The 24,163-nt window shown below is 55.7% G+C and overlaps 2 protein-coding genes across 7 annotated transcripts; one reads left to right on the top strand and one right to left on the bottom strand.

Moving 5' to 3' along the window:
- The first annotated feature begins 5,839 nt into the window (after positions 1-5,839).
- On the top strand, positions 5,840-14,868 carry CCDC9B (coiled-coil domain containing 9B). Of its 6 annotated transcripts, none has more exons than XM_027553518.1 (11): positions 5,840-5,987; positions 6,783-6,896; positions 7,181-7,279; positions 7,851-8,006; positions 8,097-8,222; positions 8,878-9,077; positions 9,389-9,447; positions 10,060-10,113; positions 10,211-10,310; positions 10,885-10,927; positions 11,012-14,868. In XM_027553518.1, the coding sequence occupies exons 1-11, from the start codon at positions 5,976-5,978 to the stop codon at positions 11,573-11,575; spliced, it is 1,527 nt and encodes a 508-aa protein (XP_027409319.1). In that variant the 5' UTR covers positions 5,840-5,975; the 3' UTR covers positions 11,576-14,868. The 6 variants fall into 6 exon arrangements, with proteins under 6 accessions (XP_027409319.1, XP_027409324.1, XP_027409321.1 ...); XM_027553520.1 differs by lacking the exon at positions 5,840-5,987 and adding an exon at positions 6,195-6,689; XM_027553523.1 differs by lacking the exon at positions 5,840-5,987 and having other exon boundaries at positions 6,194-6,896; positions 7,110-7,279.
- Positions 14,869-19,765: 4,897 nt separating this feature from the next.
- INAFM2 (InaF motif containing 2) lies at positions 19,766-23,887 on the bottom strand. The gene has a single exon (XM_027553517.1). The coding sequence runs from the start codon at positions 22,404-22,406 to the stop codon at positions 21,948-21,950; it is 459 nt and encodes a 152-aa protein (XP_027409318.1). The 5' UTR covers positions 22,407-23,887; the 3' UTR covers positions 19,766-21,947.
- Between the last annotated feature and the right edge of the window lie 276 nt (positions 23,888-24,163).

The raw sequence follows: 24,163 nt of genomic DNA, 5'->3' as shown, positions 1-24,163 counted from the left end.
GGTGGCGGTCCTAGGGAGCATGTGAAGGCCAAAAGGCAGGATATCGGCCCTTTTTGTGACTCCCTAATCACTTTCAGCAGAGCCAGCAAGGCCCCTGCTCCTGGACTGTCCTATAGGGTGGAGAGGGAGACAGGAGAGCCAGGCACATTTGCAGGGTTTGGGGTGGGAGGGTGGACAAGTTTCCCATGGCAGGAGGGCACAGGTGGCTGGCTCTGGCTTGGGCTGGAGAGAGTGCCGTGGGGACCAGGCAGGTTTGGTGGGAGACCTCCACCTCACTACAGAGACCTCTGGGCAGGTCACTGACCCTGATCTCCAAAAAGTGAAAAACACCAGCACTGACTAATTCACAGATTTCAAAGCCTGATGAGATCAAATGACACAGTGTGTGTGAGGGCTTTGGCAGTGCTGGGTGTAAGTGCAAGGTGTTATTGTGATGATTGGTAGTATCAGCACTGATGACCCAGGTGTCTTCCTGGCCTCACTGTTCTTCCCCTTGCTCACACTGGGATCTTTCTTCAGGACACATCCCTACCTTTGGCCTCCAGCTTCACTCAGAATATTTCACTCACAGGCTCCTGAGAGGTTCCCTCCTTGCTCCAGCCACTTGCTGCAGCCTCCTTCCCCAGAAAGTGACCAAACAGCCAGGCTCACCTATGACCAAGGGAGCTCTGGACACAGGACTGTCAGTGCTGAGTTGGGTTCCATTCTAGGCAAACCTGGACAACAGGTCACCTACTGCCCTCCCACCCCCAGGCTGCTTTTTCTTCCCCGTGGTGACCAGGTTCTCTCTCACCCAGTCACCCTCTCCCGCCTTGAAGCCTCCAGGCTGGGTGACGCCACCCATGCCACGCCCCACCATTCCAAAGGCCCTGTCATCTTCTCAGTGGGACAGGCGGCCTGCTCTCCGAACTGTGCCAGATCTTTTCTCCATCCCTGGAGGGTGTGAACCCACCCACATCTCACCCCCCAGAGAGTCAGCCCTCTGTGGTGTCAAGGTGGGGAGAGCCTTCCAGCCTCTCTGCCTGCTGGGAGGAAGGAGCACCCGGGCATGTGCAGGCAAGCCCGCCTGCTCCCTACAGCCATGAGGGCCCCAGGCTCCAGTCCTTGACACTGTCTTGGCTGCCCTGCCCCATCTCTCACTGAATGCACGCACCCCACCCCCACCCCACCCCAGCACACACTGATGTTCTGAGGTGCTTCTGCTCACTCTTCCCTGTAAAGTCCCCTGCCCTGCCTGGTGCAGACCCTTCCCTCCAGGATCTGGACTCAGCCTCCTCCCTGGCTTCCTAAACCGCTGCATGCACTCCTTGGCCCCCACTGTGAAACCTTCGGTGAGCCCCTCTGGACTCCTCTGCCCCCTTGGTCTACCCTTCAGTGACCTCCCCTTTAGGACTGCACCCTCCTAAGCTGATGTTCCCTCACTGGTAAGAAGCCACTACCACTTCTCAGGCTGCATTTGTGCAACATTCTCACTGCCAGCCCCTTGCTGAGTCTTGCTCATCCCCCTGGAAGCTTATCTTCTGGAAAACTCCTCAGTTGGTCTGGGTCCCATGTCACCCTGGCCTCAGGCTAAGGCGGCCTGGTATCCTCAAACACCTCTGAGGTGGAGCCTGGATCTTCACTTTTTGTTCCCTGTGCTGAAGGGGGCCAGTGAAGTAGATCAGGAGTTCAGTCCATATCAGAGCTCTCCTCCCACTGCTGGTCTGGAGCTGGAAAGCTCAGGATACCCCAGCCCAGGGTGTGCCCTGGAGAGCAGAATGGAAGAGGGGTCCCTGGACCATCTTTCTGCCACCCGCTGCTTCAAAGGATTTCGGCTCCACCCTGCTCTGGCACCAACATTGCTGGGAGAAATATCAATAACCTCAGATATGCAGATGACACCACCCTTATGGTAGAAAGTGAAGAGGAACTAAAGAGCCTTTAGATGAGGGTGAAAGAGGAGAGTGAAAAAGCTGGCTTCAAACTCAACATTCAAAAACCTAAGATCATTGCTACTGTTCCCATCATTTCATAGCAAATAGATGGGAGAAAAATGCAAATAGTGACAGACTTTATTTCCTTGGGCTCCAAAATCACTGCGGACAGTGACTGCAGCCATGAAATTAAGGGACACTTGCTCCTTGGAAGAAAAGTTATGACAAACCTAGACAGCATGTTTAAAAGCAGAGACATGACTTTGCTGACAAAGGGCCATCTAGTCAAAGCTATAATTTTTCCAGTAGTCATGTATGGATATGAGAGTTGGACCATAAAGAAGGCTGATCACCAAAGAATGGATGCTTTTGAACTGCGATGTTGGAGAATACTTTCCAGATCCCTTGGACAGCAAGGAGATCAAACCAGTCAATCCTGAAGGAAATCAACCCTGAATATTCATTGGAAGGACTGATGCTGAAGCTGAAGCTCCAATACTTTGGCCACCTGATGAGAAGAGCCAACTCATTGGAAAGGACCCTGATGCTGGGAAAGATTGAAGGCAGGAGGAAAAGGGGGCGACAGAGGATGAGATGGTTGGAGGGCATCACCGACTCAATTGACATGAGTTTGGGCAAATTCCAGGAGATGGTAAAGGATAGGGAAGCCTAGTGTACTGCAGTTCATGGGGTCACAAAGAATCGGACACAACTGGACAACTAAACAGCAACAACAACAACTTCTCTGGCATGTGTGTTCTTGGAGCCATAGGGCCCCGACTGTCCCTGGCAGCTGGAGCCTGACAAGAGCTCATCCGTCTGCCCTTACATCACGCACTCTGAGTCCTCCTTACCCAGGGCCAGGCCTGGCCTGAGCTGAGAGGCCTAAACTAAAGCCCTAGTCAGTAGGAATTGTAACAGCAGTTTCTTGATCCAAGAAGGTGCTGGAGGTGAGTAGTTATGGCTACAGGCCCAGTTGGCAGGCTGCCTGAGAGGGTGGTGAACCAGCCACAGAAGAAACATGACCTAGACCTGTGGTTGAGGTATTGGGACAATGGGCCTGTTCCTGGGCAAAGAAAGGGAGGGCACAGCATGAAGTGTCAACAGAAACAGTGTTGTTGTAGCAGCCAGGAAGAGTAATGGGCAGGAGGCAGATGTCTAGCTGCTGGTTTCTTCTGAGCCACAAACAGGCTGAACAGCCCAGGTAGTGGGTGCTACCTCTCTGGTCTCATCACCGATAAAATAGGGCTTCTACAGCCTGTGTGGCTTCTCTAGTTTGATGGAGCTGGGAGGTGGGGTTGATTCAGACTTGCTGGAGAGGAGCTGCCGGCAGAAGCGAGGGAAGAGCCATCCCCCACCTCTAACCAGGCTTTTTGAAGCCCTGCTGCCCCCTAGTGGTGACACAGACTAATAGCGGCGTGGTCCCCAATCCCCTACACCGGGGACCATTATGCTGGTCACGCCCTACCTTCACCAGACAGGGAAAGGAAATGCACAGTTAGCGACGTTACCGGCCACCTCCTCCCTCAGCACTGCGAGTATTCTGGGTAGAGGGAACAGCAGCCCCAGTTGAAGCACAGGTACCCAGAGCCATGTGCGGGACAGCATGGGTTACTCACTCATGTATTCATTCTGCAAGCCCCCTCAGGAAGGCACTGTAGTTTTCAGGGACACTGTGCCAGGCCCTGGGGATTTAGAGGCCCTCGATACACCATTCCGGAGAAGGCAATGGCAACCCACTCCAGGACTCTTGCCTGGAAAATCCCATGGACGGAGGAGCCTGGTAGGCTGCAGTCCATGAGGTCACTAAGACTCAGAAACTACTGAACGACTTCACTTTCACTTTTCACTTTCATGCATTGGAGAAGGAAATGGCAACCCACTCCAGTGTTCTTGCCTGGAGAATCCCAGGGACGGGGGAGCCTGGTGGGCTGCCGTCTGTGGGGTCACACAGAGTCCGACACGACTGAAGTCACTTAGCAGCAGCAGCAGCAGCAACAGCAATACACCATTCCTGCCCTTAGAGAGCCTCTCTCCAGTAGGGAGCAGACAGGCACACCACAGACTCTGGAGAAGATAGGACAATGTGGGGTCTGCTCTGAGGCTGACATTGTGTGAGTAGCACTTGGGAAGCACATGGCCTGCAGCCGTGGGGCTGTCTGACTATTCGTCCATCCTGGTCACATGGGCCTTCAGGCTGCTAGATACAGAGGTCTTTGCCACGAGGTTAGGGGCGTCTTTTCCTGTAGGCCCTTCTAGAGATCTGGGTCGCCCACCCTGCAGAATGGCTGGATTTCTACCCAGCCTGCTGCTCCCCACTGCTGTCTGGCCCCCACCCTGGCTGGGAACGGGCGCAATGGGGAGAGCAGACCTCGTCTCCTCTATCTCCACTCCTCCTCCCCAGACCTGGGTTCCAAAGATCATGGAGAACATTGGGTCTCAGCTGCATCCTTCACTCCCAGGCTCTAAGGGCCTTCCAGCTCCAACCACAGGGCATGGGGCAAGTGACAGGAGGCCCGACTGCCACCCCACCAGGGCCCTGCTCCGGCTGTCAGAGACTAGACTGGAACTCAGTAGGCAGCACGTGGAGAGGGTAGGAGAAGAAGTGTGTGTGTGTGTGTGTGTGTGTGCGCGCGTGTATGTAGCCTGGGTGCGTCACTGTAGCTGGGAATGTAGAGGAGTCTGACTCAGTGGGAACATCCGGCATGAAAGGAAGAGAGAGCTCAGTGGCATTTCCAAGCAGGATGGAACTCTAGGGTGGCGGAGATCGGCTGCTGGGTCAGCGGTGCTGCTCCAAGGCCTGGCCTGGAAAGAGGCTCAGTGTGGTGCGCAGGGGTGGGCAGATAGGAAGGGGTGGTTCAAGGGGAGCACGGGTTGGCTCTCTGGCTGCCTGGGCTGGTCTGGGTAGGAAGGAGAGGGCAGCAGGGCTTTCTGCTTTGGAAACAGGAGGGGACAAGGTGTCCACGGGATTAGGGAAATAGGCCCCGGTCAGTCAAGGCTGAGGGGGAATGCAGGAACCTCTGACCTGTCCTTCAGGGCCTGGAGATCGGGGACCTGTTACTACAGAACCAGACCCCAGGTGCTCCTGATACAGAGACCACCTCTCCCCCTGGCACCCCCAAACTCCTGGTCTCGGAGGCACTAGGGGTGCCAGGCAAGCTGCTGTCCAGGGCAGAGACAGCAGCCTCGGGTGTACCAGCAAGATCTGGGGGGAGAATTTCCCAGAAAAGGCTGCTTCCAGTCTCAGGGTCAGAGAGGCTGAGAGGGCCAGCCCTGGGGAGCAAGGCCAGGAAGGGCTCCCAGGTAGGAGCCAAGGGGGAAGGCTGTTGGCCAGGCCTGAGCTGTGGCGGCATGGGCCCTGAGGGAGGCGCCCCACACCAAGGGGTGACCTGGACAGTTGAGTGTCCCAGGAGCAAGTGTACTTGAAAGTACAGGGAAGACAACGCTGAACCCAAAGGAATGAATGACTAACGGTGTTATTTTAGGTATGCAGTAGTACTTGATGGCCTAGGGGAGGTGAACTCCTTGATCCCTTCGCATTACTTAAACCAGAACTGATGAGGAGAGTGAGGGGCCAGGGGACGCTCATTTGAGTGGAGGCTTTTGGACCAGGGAGGGCAACAGGCTGGACTATAGGCCTCTCTTTACTAATGGGAGGGACAGAGACCTACTCCGCTGCCCATCTGTCTGCAGGCAGGCCCAAGTTGGGGTCCTAGTGAAGCATAGGGCCCCCTGTGTGGGCTCGCCCCGCCAGGCAGAAGTCCCTGCCAGTCTGTCTGGGGACATGGGGCAGGGCAGGGAGAGGTGCTGGGCAGGGCCAGCTGGCTGCCGGTGCCCTGGTCCTCGCCCTCTGAGAGTGGATGGTGGGGGCGGTGGCCGCGGCGTTCCTGGCTGGGAGCCCAGAGGAGTCTTTTGTAATCACAACATGATCTCGTGTGCTGAGCAGCGAAGCCGGCAGGGAGAGGCCGGCGGAGGGAGGCCCGGCTCCGGTGGCTCCGGCTTCCCTCCCGCTCTAGCTCCCCCCAGGACTGCTCTGGAATTCTCTCCGTGCCCGCTGTTGCCATGCACTCAGCTGTGAGTGGCACCTTGCCTTTGGCGGGGGGCTTCTTGGGGCTGGGACGCCAGGCGGCCACATTCTGAGGGCAGCCGGGGACAGCTGGGCCCAGGAGGAAGAGGGCTGTGCCTAGGCGGGAGGGGAGGGCGCTGGGCAGGGGTGTGGGCCACGACGGAGTCCCTGCAGCCAGATAAGGAGGGTCCCAGGGATCACAGTGTGCCCAGGGGTCTCCTCGGCGGGGCCCACCCACGGAGCTGACTCTTGCCAGCAGCTCTTGCTCTCGGCCTGGAAAGGCTGGGCCTGTGGGAGCGGCTCTTTCCCACAGGCTGGGCGCAGGCCTGAGAAGTGGGGTCCATGGCCTGGGAGCCCAGCACAGAGCAGGGGCCTCTCTTTTCACTGTGGTTCTCGGCCTGGGAGCCCAACAGCTCCCCCCTCGACCTCCTGAATCCCCTGGCAACTTCCCAGTCACGGCAGGTTCCGCTGCCAGAGCCATTTATAACTCCCATTCCGGGCTCTGCTCCGCAGCTGAGCTCCCTGGAGAGCCGGGGGGAGGGGCAGCCACTGCTGGGAGCTGTGGGCCTGGGCATGAAGCTCTGACCTGAGCCCCCAGAGAGGACGCAGGGAGATGGCAAGACGGGCCTAGCAGGGTGGGGGCTTACGGCCTTCCATGGGCCGACTCCCCACGCGACCCTAGCTCTGGGTCTGGGGCTGTTCCTTGGGTGGTAAGAATAGGGTAGAATGGGCGGATGTAGAAGTTGAGGAACTGGTAAGGGATGGGCCCAGCAGTCAGGAGCTTGGGCCCCTGCCCTCCACAGGGGCCTCATGGGGCTGAGTCCCCGATGAGCAGGCAGGAGGAGAAGGACGCAGAGCTGGACCGGAGGATAGTTGCCCTTCGCAAGAAGAACCAGGCCCTGCTGCGCAGGTACCAGGTGAGTGGGCTGTGCCAGGTGGGAGGACCGACTGGGCTGGCACTCCGGGGCTGGCCTGCAGACTCCGGCACGGTGGTCTCTCCCGTGCCGGCTTGGGTCTGGGACCAGGGTGAGGGTGGGTGTGTTCCATCTCAGAGGCTCTGCAGGGGTCTTGGGGACTCTGTGACGTGGTGCGCCTGCCCCCTGGTGTCCCACTGGTGTCTCTCTGTGTAGGCCTGTCAGCGTCTGTGTATCTGTGCCTCTGGGGGGCCGTGGCCTGTGCTGACCCCCGGGCCCTCCCACAGGAGATCCAGGAAGACCGACGGCAGGCAGAGCAGGGGGGCATGGCTGTGACCACGCCGGAGCTCCTTCGTCCTGATGGCCTCACTGTCACCGTCAGCCAGGTTCCTGGAGGAGGACCCACCTGGGAGACAGGGTGGGGTGGCAGGGAGGTGGCGGCCCAGCTTGTGCCAGGGGAGCACAGCTGCCCCTGCTCCTCTGCTTCTCCCACTTCTCTTCAGGGGCACACCTACCAACCTCATGCAGCCCAGGCCACTGCTGGCCCCCACCCCAAAGAGCCACAGTTGGAAGGTGACCATGCCCTTCTCCAGCCCCAGAGCTCTGCACCTGTGCCCCCACGCATAGGCTGCCCCTAAACCCCAAGTCCCAGGGCACAGAGACGTTGGGGCTGAATGCCAGGAACAGCGTCTGAGAACAGAGCCTCGTTGTCTGAGTGCTTTGGATTTCCCAGCTCAGAGATGGGCCACTGTGGCGTCTTGGGCCCCTGGGTGGCCCCAGGCCTGGATAACCTAATGCCACTGGTATGTGAACGCCTCACAGAGGCAGCTCCTCAGTGGGCATTCCAGGGAGGGCCAGGGCTTGAACCCAGCCTGGGGAAGCACCCAAAGGACCCAACCCCCAACTTCTGCCCAGTGCTGCCCATGTGGTCTCACGGCATGGCACCTCATTCTGCAGGGGAAGCGGGTGGTCAGCCGGAACTGGGCAAGGAGTGCCCGTGGACCTGGAACAGCCAGTGAGATGCTTGAGGATGAGCAGGCAGAGGCCCACACTGGCACCTTCTGCTTAGGGGAGCGGGTGGATCTGGCCGTGACCATGGAAAACAAAGCTGAGGTGAGCAGGGTGGGTAGGGGAAGCCTATGAGCCAGGAAGCCTCCTCTTCTTCCCTGCCTGTGCCACACTGCCCATCCTCATCTCCCCCAGGCCAAGCGGATCGTAAGTGAGAAGCCCACCAGAGCACGGAACCAGGGAGCAGAAGGGTCACCTGGAGGGGGCTTGGGCCGGAGCCCCTCCATGCCGACGGCCATCAGCTCAGATTCTGTACGGAAGGTACCTTCCCAAGAAGGGATGGGGACATGAATGTGGTGGTCCCCATTTGGGGGAGGCATGGAAGCTGAGTCACATATGTCCCCATCTGGGGGGATGTGGCCCAGGCAGCACCGGCAAGAATTCCCACTCCTTCTTCCCTTCTCTGACCAGTCTTCACATTGGGTGGGTCATGCAGAGACAGTGCAAGTGAGAGATGTGTCCCAGCCCCTAACCCCTCCTGGACCTCTGGTGGCAAGCTGGTGGGGTCTGGAGGTGGGTCTAGGGTGTGAGAGACTGGCCATGTGCCAGGTGTGACCTCTAGATGGCAGCAGTCCCTAGTCTTGGCTCTTGCTCCCAGCAGCTGGGTGTCTCTCCACCCTCGGCCTGACCACACACCCCAGCAACAACCCCGTGAATAGCACTATTATTATCCCCATTTCACAGATGAGGAAATGACCAACAGAGACGTCATCTTGCCCCAAAGACACAGCTAACCCTGGATGGAAACCATGCCTATGGCAAACAGGATTTAACCGACATGGAATGGATCTAATTTTGGGGTGGGGACGTCAAAACCTTCAGAGAGGAAGGGGTTAGCAGACTCTCTGGATCCCCATCCCAAACCCAGGGCTGTTTCTGCTTCCACCCTATGGTGCTTAGTGTCTTCTCCCTGCAGGGTGTCCGGGAGCCTGGGAGTCCAGCCCTGGTCCCAGGCCCAGCTCCCCGCCGGGCACTGGGGGGCCCCCTGGAGGTGAGCTGGGACTATGTCCAGTGGAAGCAGGAGCGGGAGCAGATCGACCAGGCCCGCCTGGCCCGGCACAGAGACGCACAGGGTGACTGGCGCCGCCCGTGGGACCTGGACAAGGCCAAGCCCACGTGGGTGGCAGGGCCCGGCAGCTGCTGGGTTGACATGCTGTGGGGCTGTGTCAGGCTAACTGTGGGCGCCTCTTGGAGGGCGGCTGGGACCCTTCCCAGGGTGGTGAGGATCTGCCTGGGCCCTCCGGTTGGGCCCTGGGCTAAGGGCTCTGTGCAGGCACTGGGTTTCCCATATTTCTTGGGCCCACCCTCTCCCTGCTGTCCTTAGGCCTGGGGCTAGGGTGGGGGAGGGGGTGTTGGCCCACCAGCAGCTCTGCAGCCTCTGTCCTTCCCGCCACCAGCCAGCCTGACTCCCTCTCTCTGCAATGCAGGCGACAGGGCTCCAGCAAGCCTCGGGAAGAGGGCCCAGCCAGGGTGGGCAGCACGAGGGGTGAGCCAAAACCCCACAACCCCACGCCTCCTGGAGTTTTTCACCCCTTGCTCCCTCTTTCTCTCTGTCCTCTGTCTCTTGGCTTACCACCTATTTTCAGAGCTGGAAAGAAGCATGAAAGAACATCTTCCTTCCTCTGCTCCCTATCAGAGGAGGCACCATGACCTTTCTTCGCATCCTCTAAACCTACAAGCCTTGTCCTGGGTTCTGCCCCCAGAAGGTCTGGAGAGAAGGCTCACTAGGAAGTCAGTACTGGGGTCGTTTTGAGGTGTTGGACCCTCCTGGGTGGCAGCTGCTCCTTGTCTAATATAGGGATAATTCCACTGCATCGCTGGCCCCTCATTTTACACATGAGGAAGCCAAGGCTGGAGAGGCTGCTCTGCTGGTCACCTAGCCAGAGTGGCAAAGCTAGCACAGGGGCCCAGCTCCCCTGATACTGCCCTAACCGCACCCCCCAAACCCAGCACCCAGGCCAGACATCTTTCTGGGAACCAGAACACTCACAACTGGACCAAGAGAAGGACTGACAACTTCCTGGTCCTGAAAGAGCTGATGTTGCTGCTTTGGCTCTTTTGTGATCCTACCCTTTCCCAATTTCCTCTTCCCCTTTAGGTCCCAGGAGTCAGCGAAAGCTACAGCCCCCACCACTGCCCCCTGAAGGCAAAGGTGAGTTGAGAGAGGAGGAGGATCAGGTCCCAGGAGCTGGTGAAGGAACCGGGCTGCCATGACCCTCTTCTCTCTTGATGTGTACCATCTCTTGCAGGCAGTGCTACTTGGGGTGGGCAACAGGGCAGACCCGTGGTGGCGCTGGCCACACGCAGCAAGGCTCGAGGGACAGAGAGGCTGACTGGCAGGGCCCGCAGGTAACGTGAGACAGGGAGCAAAATCGGGGGAGGTTCTGGGCTCCTGGACTTTCTGGCCCTGCCTTACCTCTGGGAGGTCAGGCCGCCTGGCCCAGGTGCTTGCTCCAGCCCCCAGGGCCTCTGCCTCTTGGCTGACTGCTGCCTGGTGGCGGGTTAATGAGATGCTGGGAGAGGCCATCGGCAAAGGCAGCTGCAGCAAGAGCCTGGTGCCCTGGGAGGCCGGCGGTAATTACAGCAGTTCCTTTCCCCGGGGGAAGTCAGGCGCGCCTTTCCCAGGCAGCACAGGCTGGGACACGCCCATCGTCCCCACAGAACTCAAGGTGCTGCAGGCTTGGCCATAAACAGCAGCTGGGGACCCGCTATAGTGGGCAGTGTTCAGAGGAAATGGCTGGGTTTGGGGCGGAAGGTCAGGCTGGAAGGGAAACATCCTGGGGCCTCGTTGTGGCTCTGACTCTCCTCTGAGACCCCTGGGCTTTCGGTTCCCCCTGGGGGATGTGGGCTGCCGGCTATGGAGCAGGTGACATGAGGTGGGGTGGGTTGGGAGTGGGACCTGCCAAGTGCTGTGTTTCTGCAGGTGGGAAATGAAGGAAGACAGGCAGGAGCCAGAGAGCCAGGAGGTGGGTACTCGGACCTAGGATGGGGTGGGCTAGGGACATGAGCCCTAAATTCACCAACCAGTAGAGCCAACCTCTTGTTTTCAGGGAAGCCAAAGCACCAGAAAGACTCCGAATGAGAAGGAACATGAGCAGATTCAGAGCAGGATGGAGCCTGGAGGACCCACCAGTGCCCCGGGTGGCGGAACCACCCCCACCCCAGCATCGGAATCACCAGAGGGGCTGAAAGAGGAGTTGGGAGATTTGGCAGCCAGTCCAGCCAGTCCAGCCAGTCCGGGCTCTCCACCAAACTCAGACTTGGTTCCCCTCGATCTCTCCCTAGGAGGTGCCAGTAGCTCTGGGCCTCAGGAGAGCACGTGTATGCTCAGTTCAAAGCCTGGGGCCCAGGAGAGCGCTGTGTCCCGGCTGGAGGGCCAGGAGCAGCCCCTAGGGTCGACCGAGCCCCAGGCCGGGCCAGAAGCCCAGACTTGTTCCAGGCCTCCCAAAGGGGCAGAGCCCCTGGAGCCCAGAGAAGACAGGCCTGGCAAGGCTGGGGCCCAGCAGGGCCTGACACCTCGGAGCAGGGCCCCTAGAGGAGGCAGCCAAAGGGCGAGGGGTGCAGGAGGTGTGAGGAGCAGGACAGGGGGTCCTGGCCCTGCAGGAAGATGCTGAGAAAAGCTCATGGGAGCAGGGGACCAGGCTGGGGAGAGGAGGGGAGGCGCTGTCCAGAGTCTGCGCCATGGGTGTGTGGTGGCTGGTGGCTGTGGCGGCCTGGCTGAGCAGTTTGGCAAACTCTCCAGGGGAGTGAGACCGTGAAGGCCAGGAGCCAGCCCCCGCCCTCACAGGTGCCCCCTGTGCACGCATGTGCTCTCACCTGCAGGTACAGCCCCTGGTGCACGCCCGCGCCACGCCTGGTCTGTGAGGCTGGTGAACTCTGTCCCAAGCCTGCTGCTGCCCAGGCCACAGGCTCCCTGCCATGACAAGAGGACGAGGCTTGGAAGCACTCAGCAGCTGGCTCACCTAGCACCCGTCACCCCCAGGGCCTGGCCACCCTCTCCAGCTGCTGGCTCCTGGCTCGTCAGGTACTGCCAGCTTGTCAACTGATGCCAGCCGCAGCAGCTGGCATGGCTAGCCCAGGCCTGGGGCCCTTTCCTACACTTTCCCCTGCCTTGCACCCATGTGACTCTCAGTCCCAGAATCACTGGATGACCATTGGGGGAACCTCACAATCACCTGGCTGCCTACTACCTTTCGGGAAAAGGAGGCTGAGGCCCAGAGGAAGGGAGGCCACAGCCGGCAGGGACGGAGCTGGGGACAGAAGAGCAGAGCTCAGGTCTCCTCTGTGAAAGGAAGGATCTCGAGAAAGTCTCTGAAGCAGGGTGGGGTGAAGAGGGGACAGATGGCTGTCTCTCCCCACAGCAGGGTTGGGGAGCTCATCTTCAGGGATCTCCTCCTCCACCCCCAGGTTAGACCTGAGTGCATCCTGAATGGGGGAGGGGGAGCCTGCCACCTGGGGTCGTTTTCTGCCATCTCCAACTTCCTCTTCCCACCACTTCCCTGCACTGTGTCATGCCAAAGCAAGGTCTCAGGAAGGGACTCAAGAGGCAGAGAAACAGCAACTCTAGCTAAGTACGACATCAGGACTCGTCTTTCCTACTTAGTCCCTGTTCCCCGCCCCCCACCCCAACCACTGAGACCCACGTCTGGTGAATTATCCAGACTCCGCACAAGCTGTGGCTTCCTCTCAATTCAACAAACATTTCCTGAGCACCCACTACCAGCAATGCAGCCAGTGGGCGATGGTAACTTTGCCAGCAAGAGGGAGGGAAGAAGCCTCGTCATCCGGCAGATCCAGGCTGCACAGCAGGAGCTGTTCTTGGCTGTAGGTGCCCGACAGGGGCTGAAGATGGTGGCAGGAGCCCAGAGGGAACCACCCCACCGCTGTGTGCAAAGGTGGGCACGCCTTTCTTTCTCATCGGGTGTCCCCTTTGCCCCCAAACCCCTGCTTGGATCTCCCCACATAGCCCGGCCGTGGCTGTTCCTCTCTGCTGATGGTCCCAGGCTTCACTGGCTTCTCAGGGTTCTCTCTGGAGTGTCCAGATCATCCCCAGCATTTCTCTCCACTGTGAAAAAGAGGTCTGAATTGTGGCTCAACTGTGAGGCCAGGCTTCCTCACTGGCTCTTGCTCCACGAGCCACCCCCTCTATTGAGGAGGAGGGTGGAGGGGATGACTTTTCAGCAGATCAGATTGTTTCGAGTAGTGCTTCTTACACATTAAGGTGCAGATGAATGCAGACTCTAACTCTGGGCTGGGCCTGGGAACCTGCATTTCTCATAGGCTCCAGGTGCTGCCTTTACTGCGGGTTCCTGGACCACACTTTGAGAGGAAGGATTTAGATTAGAATATATGGAGGGCTGAGGACAGAGACAGACTCTAGACTCTTAAGGGCTGGCTGCTGGCTCTACATGGGGTGGTGGCAGGCTGCCCCTGCCAGGTGGGAGCTTCCTGGTCTCAGAGTCGGGTGGGAAGCTGAGGCTTTGGGTTAGAGGCTTGAGAGCTGGTGGTGCCAACTTCCTGTAGTGGGGAGTGAGAAAGTTGATTGGGAATGGGGTGAGGTGAAGGTGGTTGGAAGAGGTGAGGATTAATCAGAGGAATTCCAGAAAGGCTTAGGAACATTCTGTGCATGTAGGGAGAAGACCCCTGTGAGATATGAAAAGGCAAGGGTGAAAAATTCCAAGCTTAAGTTTTCCTCTTGCCATTTGGTCACACATTTGTGACTTCAGAGCATGAAACTGGCCCTGGAACCCATGACTCCCAAGGACGGAGCTGGAGTAGAGCAGGTTCAAGCAGAGCCCTTGAATTCAGATGTCTCCCAAATTGTGAACCAGAATTTGGATTCTAAGAATTACAAACTTCCCCCAACTGCCAATGCTACCAACTATACAGATGTGCCTTCATTAAAGGGTATGTGCTAAGTCATGTTTTACTGTGGGCTGGAGATGTAGTTTGGGCAGAGGTCTGCTTGAGGCCTCATGACAAGACCTAAGTGGGAGAGGAAGCTGGGCTAAAGGGCTAAGGAAAAATGGGCTTCTCTCTTTCCGGGTGTTAGGAGAAAGGGATGTCATGGGAGTGAGTCAGGAGCAGTTGGAGAGAATGGAGTCTGGCATAGGATATCTTCATTATAGGAAGAACTGTAGCACAAGGCAAGTATCATTGAGTTTTCCTTAGAAAAGGGGAGCCCTCCTTCAGGAGCAATGAGCCAGCACTTCTGGTGGCCACAAACCCTGCTCCAGGATGAAACCAGCTAAGGGGCAGGAGGGAAGGGTAAACATCCCTCCACAAAGCTCGGGGCCATGGAAGGCTGCTCTGCTTCTTCCTGGATCCTTTGGTTAAAGGCCTGGCTGGGAGCCTTCTTGGATGTCCTTCTCCTCTCCAACCAACAGACAAAACTGCTTCTCAAAGGTGGGAAGTTCTTCATGGGACATGGCTTCAGGAGCCCAGGCACAGAGCTGGAGGAATTGATGAGAGTGCAGAGGGCAGTAGGGGGCCAGCAGGGACATGACAGCTTTACCCAAGGTCTCAAAACAAGGCAGAAGAGGTGGAAAGCATCTCTATCCTGGCGCCGATCACCTCACAGAGGGGAGCGGAGACCACACTGTGAGGGAAGTATTTGGGGGATGACAGGCAGTATGGTAGAGCGGAACAAACCCGGGCCTTGGAATCCAAGAGACTGAATCTGAATTCTAGGTCTGTCACCTGCTAGCTGGATGACTCTGGTCAATTTTAATGTCTAAAAGCCTCAGTTTTCTTGTTTGCAAAATGGAGCTAGTAATACCTATGTTGAAGGATTGTTAAGAAAATTAAAGGTGAAAATATGCAAAATACCCCTGGCACTCTATTGCCTGGCATGAAGAAGACACTCAGTACATGTTTGTTGAATAAATGAAGTAGTGATTTGGTGTGATCTTGGTCTACTTTGTCTTCTATCTTTTCCATTGCCTCCTCTTCTAGTCTCATCTTCACTGGGGTCAACGCACTCTCAAAAGAAGGGGCGGTCTGTAAAGGGCACTCCCTTCTAGGACAGTAAGCTGCCTTACTTCCCTGGGGTGGTCTGGGTGAGTTAAAAGCATCACGAAGCGACTCTCCTCTTACAGGAAATGTTCTTTGCCCTCATCCACCCACTGGATCACAAGGATGTCCTCAACTTTTCCCCCTAACTTTGACACTGGCTTTTGCAGTTCAGGCATTTCCTTTTTTCTTCTGTTTACATCAGCCGCAATCTCACAAACTCATTCCCCAGAAACAGACTCCTTTGTGGAGTTGGCTTCATGCCTCCCCAAGTTTTACCACCCGAAGGAGTAGCATGTCTGTATTTTCATATAATCAAGGGATGGGTAACTGGGGATCCCTGGAAGTGGAGGATCCCCAGCTATCTAAAAAGGTCCAAGTTTGGAAGGTTTGACCACCAATCAGTTCCAGCCCCAAATCCTAGCCTCAAGGACAGGAATAAAAGGAAAAGATGGCACTGGCCCCAGAAAAGAATAAGGGAAATGCCCCAAATCCCAATATGGCCATATCTTCTTAATTGGGGGATTAAGATAACTCCCGGGCAGGGAGTTCAAGGGAATAGGAGAAACGAAAGGCACCGCTTCACTTCTGCCTCTTGAGTCATTTATCAGTGTCCACAGATCCTACAAGCATCTTGTCCTGAGCGAGGGCTATCAGGGCTTATGCGGAAGAGCAGACACACGGTGACCACAGCCCCACAGGAGGTGGGGGGAGAATGGGAGGCTGGGGAAGGCAGTGAGAGAAGCTGCAGAAAGCACAGTCCGAGGCTGCTTTCTCTCAACGAGTCTGCCGGCCTGCGTCATGGCCTCTCATTAAGCATCCACTTGACGCCAGCAAAGTGAAATAGCACAGACCTGGCACCAGAAGGAACAAATGTGGCACCCACTGCTCCTTTTAAGGACTGGCTCGAGGAGCAGCAGGCCCCAAGGCAGGAGGTCAGGCAAACACATCAGTATCTTTGTGGGACAGGGAGAGAGGACTCTTTCAGGCCTGCCTCCTTCTTAACAAGCTTTCCAGGGCAAGTTCTCCTGCAACCTTCAAAAAGAACCAACAATGAAGGCTTTTTCCCTTTTAAAACTCTAGGGACACAGTGCTTCCTCTTCCCCCAGCAGGGCAGCTGGCTTCAACCAAGAAGGAAGGTCAAAAGTCACCTTTGATAACCATCTGTCCAAACAGTAATACCCTAACCCCAACTTACTGAATCAGAGGGAGAGTGGGCTGGTGCTTCTCACATGTTAGTGTGCATCCGAATCACCTGGAAGCCTAGTTAACGCCCTGCCCAGCTCCATCTCCTGACTTTCTCATTCAGTAGTTGTGGGATGGGAGCTAAGCCATGGCATTTCTTGTAAGTTCCCAGGTGATGCTGATGTTGATGATCTGGGCTCTGGTGTAATGTTTACTCCTTGCTCCTTCACATTTCTTTCTATGCAGCATTTTTGCCCAAAGGGACAGACACTCCCTTAAAAATATATTAATTACCCCATGTGGATATACTGTACTTTTATTCCCAAGATCTCCAAGCCCTGTCATATCTATTAGCTCCATCTGCTCTCATGAATTCCCATTTGGTGAGAAGGAAAGAGAGGGGTCAAGGGTGATAACTAATGCAATGTTGAGTCTGTAGGTTGTGTCTCTTCCAGTTCAGGGGTCCCTCCCCAGAGCCCGCTGCCGGGTCAGCCTGGGTCCTGGTGATATTGTGAGTTGCCTACAGCTCAGAGACTGGCTGTGACTCAACACTGCCCAGACACCCAGACTACTAGCAGGGAGCTTAAGGGGACAGGTGGCCTCCAGGACGAAGTGAGAGGAGGCCTCAATTCATCCTCTGAACACTGAGCTAGCAGAGAGGGATGGCTAAAAGGAAATCCTTGGTGACCAACAACCAATTTTTTGAACAAGTTGGTTTGGGGACTTCTGAGGCTCGCTTGGCACACTATAAGCGATAAATAAAGAGTTCTTGAAATAATGGTAGCAGTTTATGGAAAATGTTCTAAGAAAAATTAGAATCTTATTGCTGGCACTTATTGGTGGTCCAATGCATAAAACTCCATACTTTCAATGCAGGGGGCCCAGGTTTGATCTCTGGTCAGGGAACTAGGTCCCACATGCCACAGTTAAAGATCCCTTATGCTGCAATGAAGACCAAAGATCCGGCAAGCTGCAACTAAAGACCCAGTGAAGCCAAATCAATATTTTTTTAAAAAAGAATCTTGTCATTGATTAACGGATAGGCTATTGCAAAAACAGATAAGTTAAGAAAACAGAGAAGTAACAAGACTAGATTCTTGTTGGAATGACTATACATCCCTTGTGGGCAAACACTGTATGGTAATTTTCTGGCCCCACAGTAGTCTATCAACTGTTTACAGAATGGCACTGGCACGGGAAGCTGGTTTGGTTCTGGTGGTTCACATGCTCAGTGTGCTGCTGGGAGCCATGGCTGTTTCTGCACTCAGGATAGAGGGCCTGGTAGAGTCTGGGTGTGTGGTTGAAAAAAAGAATTTTGTCTTTGTCTTTTAAAATTAGCTACTGGAGGGAAAAAAGAGCATAACACCGGTTTTCTGGTAGTAGAAACCCACAGGCTATGTCCTATGGGACATAATGTGACCAAAAAACTGTCTGTAGAGCAGATATTTTTATAACTCACGATTAGGCCACGGAGCCAGAACAAAGGGGACAATGGAGGGGTTACATAGTTCATGCTGCTCTGTTAACAGCACCACATGGAACCCAACTGTGGACTTCCTGCACCTGGCGAGAAGAGGCAGCCAAGCCCAAGCCCCTCAACTTGGCAGTGAAGAAACTCTGACCAGAGTGGCCAGTGAGGCTGTCATCTAGCAATTCACCCCTGAACCCAGGTTATCGACTGTGGATGTAGGTACACAAGTGGATCACGATGGTGACACCACAATGACACTAGGGCTGGCTCTAGCCAACACACATCAAGCAGATGATCGACAACCCTGAGTGCCTGTTCCTGTGTGCAGGCCCTGTGCTGGTCTTTGAAACGAACAAGGCCACTGTGGTCCCTCCCTCCGCCGAGGGAGATCAACAAAGAGTACCGTGGTGGCCCTTCTGTAAGTGCACTGCAATTCCAGAAATCCCTCCATTCTCTGCACACAGGAAGGGGGGGACAGTTACTACCTCTTTTAAATAGCTGTGGTAGCCCTAAAGCTTGGGACCTGACCTTTCAGTTCCCCTTAAAGAAACATGTAGAAACAAGCTGATGCTCTCCACTCAGCATTTCAAAACAGGATATAAATACTCAATGCAAGAACACACTATCTTAGGACTCCCTAGTGAAAAGCAAAAAACAAGGTAGACAGAAAAAATTCCAAAGCTGTGGTCTCATATGTGTGGAAATCTAGAGCTGTTAGGAAGAAAAATGTTTCTTATACTGGAAACTTCAGAGAAACCCTTCCTCAGCACAATGGGGGACAGAAATGATACCCACACAAGCCCAGTCTAAACGGCTCGGCAAACCCCTCATTCTCCAAAATACACTTTCATAAGAGGTGGTTATTTCATCAAATTCAGGCTGTCAGGAAATAAATCATACAGTCACTTGTAATATAAGCAAATACCTAGAAATGGTCCAGGTAGTCCTGGTGCAAAGCAGTTAAAAGGAAAGTAATCTTGCCCAGACTTCTTCCTGGCTCAAAACCTGATGGGCAATTTTGCAGCTAATTTCTAACCCTTGAAAATAAACCGATTCTGACCGCTGCTCTCACCACCAGGCCCTGCTCTGGTGGAGCAGTGCCCTTCACTTTGGTCAGCAGGTTCCCGCTGCACACACTGCTATACGCGCCCAATGTGTGAAGCCGTGTTCAATGGCAGAAGCCACATGTTCCTGGCTCCAGAAAGGAGGGGCTGGCTAAACCTTGGAAACTCTTTCACTCCCCTTCTGCTCTGCCTTACCAAGCCCTCTCACAGAAAGCCATTGTGTAGGTTCAAGAAAGAAAGAAAAGAAGGGCGGACTTTTCCTGGCTCCCCTGTGGACTACAAGGTGATATAAAAGCACAGCAGCCACCCCCAACAGCTCTGGAGAAGTGCAGGCCTCAGGGGGCTCCACCGACACTGGCTTCTCACTCTGGTTTGCGCAGGGCAGCATTGTCTAATAATGAGCTGAGCTCAATTGCTTGCTGTGTATTTTGCAGCACAACTAATTCCTCATATTTGTGCTTTTCACCCACAAGTCTTTTATTGTTTGCTCTAGGGAAGAAAAAGCCTCACCTTTGAAGCAACCCACACCTTCTCTCTGCCCTGTGGCTCTCTCGCCTCCTCCTCCGTTGTAGACAACGCTCTGACCAACCACTGCAGATGCATCCATTTGTCTCCCCCAATATTAGCGCTTCTTGAGCTTTCTAGGGGCCAATGGTCTAAAGGTGAGAACAGCGATTCTATCAGGCAGCTGATCTTCTAGGTCTCAGCCAGCTCAGTGTTTATAATAATTCTTAAATGCACGCTTACTGGTCCCTTAGCTTCCTCAGTTAGGCATCTGCTCAGAGTCCTTTAAAAGAACTTTTTCCAACCAGTGTGAGGTTAGCCAAAGGTAGCTGAACTAGATATCACTGTTCTTCCCACCCCGAGATTGCTTCCGGACTAAGAGGATTCCTGCCACCCTTCACTGATCAATTTGGTCAAACCATCAGGCACAGAGAACATTAGAGCAATTTCTTTTCCCTCCTACACTTATTTATCATCACCCATCCACCACACCTTAGACCACTGCCTCTTTCAACCTCTAACTCCTTCCCCAAGAAGTATGAAAAGAGAAACGATCAACTTACACGGGCTGACGTAGAGTTCTTAGAATGTATTTTTGTTCACCTGAAAAATAAAACTTTTAAAAAATATACAGGACTTTTTGAGTACAGGTATATCTTAAATGGCTGAATTATAAATAATGTCTCTGGTCACGCTCACAGCTGGGGCTGGAGCTGATGTCCCAATTCCAGTGAAGGTGTTAAGAGTCTGGAGGCCAACAGCTGAACCCACAAGTGGTCTCTCTAGACGCCGATCCATCCCAAAGTGGATTCAACAGTCCAGAATGCAGGGGTCAGAATGGGGACAGGGGACTGGACTCCCAGATGTTCTCCTGCCAGTTCAAAGGATTCTTGGAATAAGAGATCGATTTACAAATTATTAAAATATAGGACTAAAAATTCACACAATAAATATAAATTACAGGTTATTATTGAAGTTATAAAGTGGCATTCTATGTTTCTTCCTCCAGGCCCTCACCAAAAATTTAAAAAGGTCTCAAAGGCTTCCTGATGACCAAAGTCAAGTGCTCGGAAATCTCCTTCAGCCAAGACACCTTGGGGGTGCTACCAGCCTGCCCCTAGGCAATGACAGCTCAGCTGCTTTTATCTTGCCCACAGCAGGACATGGCTGAAATCGAGGCTGTGGTCCTGTAAACCTGGATCAGAGCTAACTGGAGTATAGGCCAGAAAACTGGAGAGACAAATTGTTTCAGGACTCAGGTGGATAAGTTGTTGTCGTTGTTTTAAAGTGCCTCATTTCCCAAAAAGGAAACATGAAGGGGTTTGATATCTTGTCACTACCCACACTCAATTGCCTAAAAGCAAGTGGCTGAAGGAAATGGAATCCAAATTGAGGATGTAGAATTCTTGTGGCCCCAGAGCTAGCTTTACAAATCTGTCATTTCACCTACTGCTTCTCATCTCAATGAAAGTATAGGCTGTGTGTAAGTAGGGCTTATCAGGAGAGGTAAAGACTAGCCAGTTTAACTTTCCATGGGTGGTCTATTATCTGGCTATCAAAACACAATCCTGAGCTTGAAGCCCATCTTGCAGCCCTTCGAGTTCCATAGTACAACTCAAAACCAGAGGATGTGCTCAAAGCTCTGGATTTACAACAGATTTCATTCTAATCACAGGGCTACACTGTCACCACAGGCTCAGGGCAAGAGGGAAGGTGAAGGTGATTACAGAACAAGACCTAACCTTGAAGAACAGGGAAAAAAAAAAAGATAAAACATTTGTGATCCATTCTACTTACAAAAGCTTGCTCTTCCTAACCTCTGTGAGAAGGCCAAGGGTTGAAGCACAGAGACATTGCTCTTTCCCTTCCTTTCTTCCCTGGCGGGTATCCAGATACTTAGGGCTGGAATAGAAAGCCTCTTAGGTGGGGGCACTAGGGTGGGAAGAGGAGGGGATGGGTACATTCCTCACCCTCCCCAAACTGCTTCTACTTCTTCAAAGGTTTTCCATTGTCCTTTCAACAGGTTTGAGAACGATTATACTCTTTTGTATCATAAACCTCTTTCTGAAATAGGAGGGGGAAAAGGTAAAAAAGTGGGTAATGAAAAAGTGTTTATGCCCTTCTGGCTAGCTGCACTTTGGGGGCCAGCAAATAGCCCTTGCTTAACCCCATCAGTCAGTAGCTACCCAGGGTGTGGGAGGATACATGTAGTTCTATGTAATTATAGCTTCTAGTGCATATGTCAACAACTATATACAGGGATCTATAAATTAAATGCATCTGTGGCCACTGCAACTAGGTTGACGTACCTGAGCTCCACTACTTTCCGTGCCTGCCTCCTTGCAAGAGCTTCGGCTTATTAAAGAAGAGCCCCTACAGCTCCCTCCTTTCTTTAAGTCTTGGGGGAAAGCCCAAGTCACCCCTCCACGTAGGATACATAAGAGCTAGCGGCGCAGAAGGGTTCAGTGCTGGGATCTCCCCACCCCTCCCCCACCCCCCTTATGGCTCAGGGCCCTGGCGCAGCACCGTCCGTAGGAAGACCAAACCCGGAGCCCCCGGGGAATAGTGGTCCCTTGGCTGAAGATGAGCTGCAGGGCCCTCACCCCTGGGGCGAGCCGGCGATCATCGGAGGAAGAGAGGCGTTCACTCCCGTGGGGGTCACTTCCGCGGGCTCCCCGCCCGGTCCTGCTGCAAAGTCCTGCCTCCGGGCTTGGGGAGGATGGTTTCCGGCCGCCCCTGCCACCGAGGGGTTCAACGACTCCCCGGCGCTGCCGCCGCTTCCTCCTCGTCCTCCTCGGCCCCCCGCGGCTGCTCCAGCGGCCCGGCCTGGGGGCTGTCGGCAGAGGGCTCCGGAGACACGGGCCGCGCCGCCTGCAGCGGGGGCGCGTCGCGCGGCGCCTCGCGGCGGGACAATCCCGTGCTGTTGGGCCCCGCCGCCGCCCCCGAAGTCCCGGACGGGCCGGTGGCGTTGGAGCCGCCGGGGGGCGGGCCGGCGGCTCCCCCCGAGGTCCCGGCGCCCACCGGCTGCCAGATGAGGCTGTAGTAGACGGCGAGCACGATGGCGGCCAGCGACACGGAGAGCACGTAGGCGAACACGGTGGCGAGCCGGACCCACTTCTTGTTGGTCTTGGCCGCCATCTTCGCCTTCTTGTCCCCGGTGTAGGTGGCCGGCTTGCCCCGCTCGGCCGGGGTCGCGTCGCGCTCCTTCATGGGGGGGCCCCGGCCTTTGCCCCGGTGCTCCACGGCCCCGGTTGGAGGGGGCCTGGCGGCCTGCAAGGACTGGGCAAGGGGCGGCCCGGCGCCCTCGGTTCCCGGCCGCTCGGCTCTCCGCAGCCGCTCCTCACGCCGCCAGCCCGCAGCCCGCCACTGCGTCGCTGCAGCCGCCGCCGGGGCCTGGACCAGTCACCGCCGCCAGCGCCGCCGCCGCCGCCGGCCCGTCAGTTGCTTCCTCGCTGCTGCCACAGCCACAGCCGCCACAGTCGCCCGACTCCAAGTCCCCATCCGCCGCCGCCGCCGCCTGCCCGGCCGCCGGCCGCCCGGTCTCCAGTGGCCGCGCGGACAGCGCTCTCCACTCCAGCCGGGCTCCCCCGCCTCGCGCGCCGGCAACAAGGGGCGGGGGAAAGCGCTGCTGGGGGCTGCCTCTTAAAAGGGCAACGGCGGGGGTCCGGAAGTGCCGCGCGGGGAGGAGGCTGGCTGCTGGCGGGCGCCGGGAGCCCCCCCGCCGGGACGCCCTGTTAAGAGAGGGTTAACAGAGGCTGTCTCTTAAAAGGGCAACGGCGCCGCAGCCCCGCACGGGCTGACGCGGCGAGGGTGGGAGCCTCCGGCGCTTCTTTAAAAGGGGAACAGCGTCTTTTAGGGCGGAGTGGTGAACTGGGAGCCCGGCGGGGAGGGGCGGTCGGAGCGCGGAGCTGTCAACTCTGGCGCCTCCCCTCTGTGTTCAGACTGCCCGAAGTGACAGGTTATTTAGCAGCAGCGGCTTCCGCTCCCAGGCCTCAGTTTACCTCCAGAGGCGGGGGGTGATTTCACGTTGGTGCTCTCGACTCGCGCCCCGTCCCACGTACCCTCCGGGCGGGTCTTTCAGACCCCTTTACTCCTAGGCAGCCTGGCCCACGTCTGGCGTAGGCAGCCCAGGAACCTGGAGAATGCACTGAGGTTGCAGCTGGTCGGTTCCTTTCCTAGCCCTCACTCCCACTTGCAGCCGCATCCCGCCTGGGCTTCAGGCGCTCTCCCGATTCTCTGTCCTCTTAGATTCCGGAGTCGGGAGAGTACACGTGCTGAGCTGGTTCTCCAGACTCTCCTCCCACCTTAGTCCTGAAGTTTGCAACAGGTCCCAGATCCCGCTTTAGGGGGATTCTGGCTCCCGGGTTTAGGCTTGATCCATGGACTCAAGAGGCTCCACTGAACCGGTGGAGCGGCTTACAGGGCTTTCCCCTCCTCTGACCCAATTCAGGTCTCAGCCTGGGCGGTGTTCCCTTGCCACCCTTCCCATGTGGGGCTTGTCATCCCTCCTTTAGGTGCTGAGGACCCCTCTCTAAGCTCGGACTCTCGGTAGCCACTTCTCTTTTGTCTTCTCTCCGCCCCCGCCTGCATTGCCTGTTTGTGAGATTTTCTAAAATTTCTGGTTCTCTCCTCCTTGAGTTCTGCTTCCTTAGTTCCCAGAGCTGTGTCTATGGACCGCCTGGATATCTCAATGGGTATGGGGGAACTGCCTTGGAGTGGCGGGGGTCGGGTGGGGAGAAGACAGTTCTCATGCAGTTCTGTGGGTGAATCTTTCCTCCTGGCTTCTGGCTTCAGATTCTGTGGAGCTGAACCATCTTTATCTTTTCCATTTCTCCAGCTTCTTAGTTTCAAGACACCATGCCCCCTTACGAAGAAGTCCCACCTCAACGCTGCTTCCCTGCCTCCTCAGCAGCACGGAAGTCAAGTGGCTGCCAGAGTTGAGTGTGCTGTTGAGTGTCTGGAACTGC

The sequence above is a fragment of the Bos indicus x Bos taurus genome, chromosome 10 (assembly GCF_003369695.1).
Source record: "Bos indicus x Bos taurus breed Angus x Brahman F1 hybrid chromosome 10, Bos_hybrid_MaternalHap_v2.0, whole genome shotgun sequence".
Classification (NCBI taxonomy): Eukaryota; Metazoa; Chordata; class Mammalia; order Artiodactyla; family Bovidae; genus Bos; species Bos indicus x Bos taurus.
Note: the sequence above shows the minus strand (reverse complement) of the source record. Positions and strands in the feature narration are given on the sequence as shown.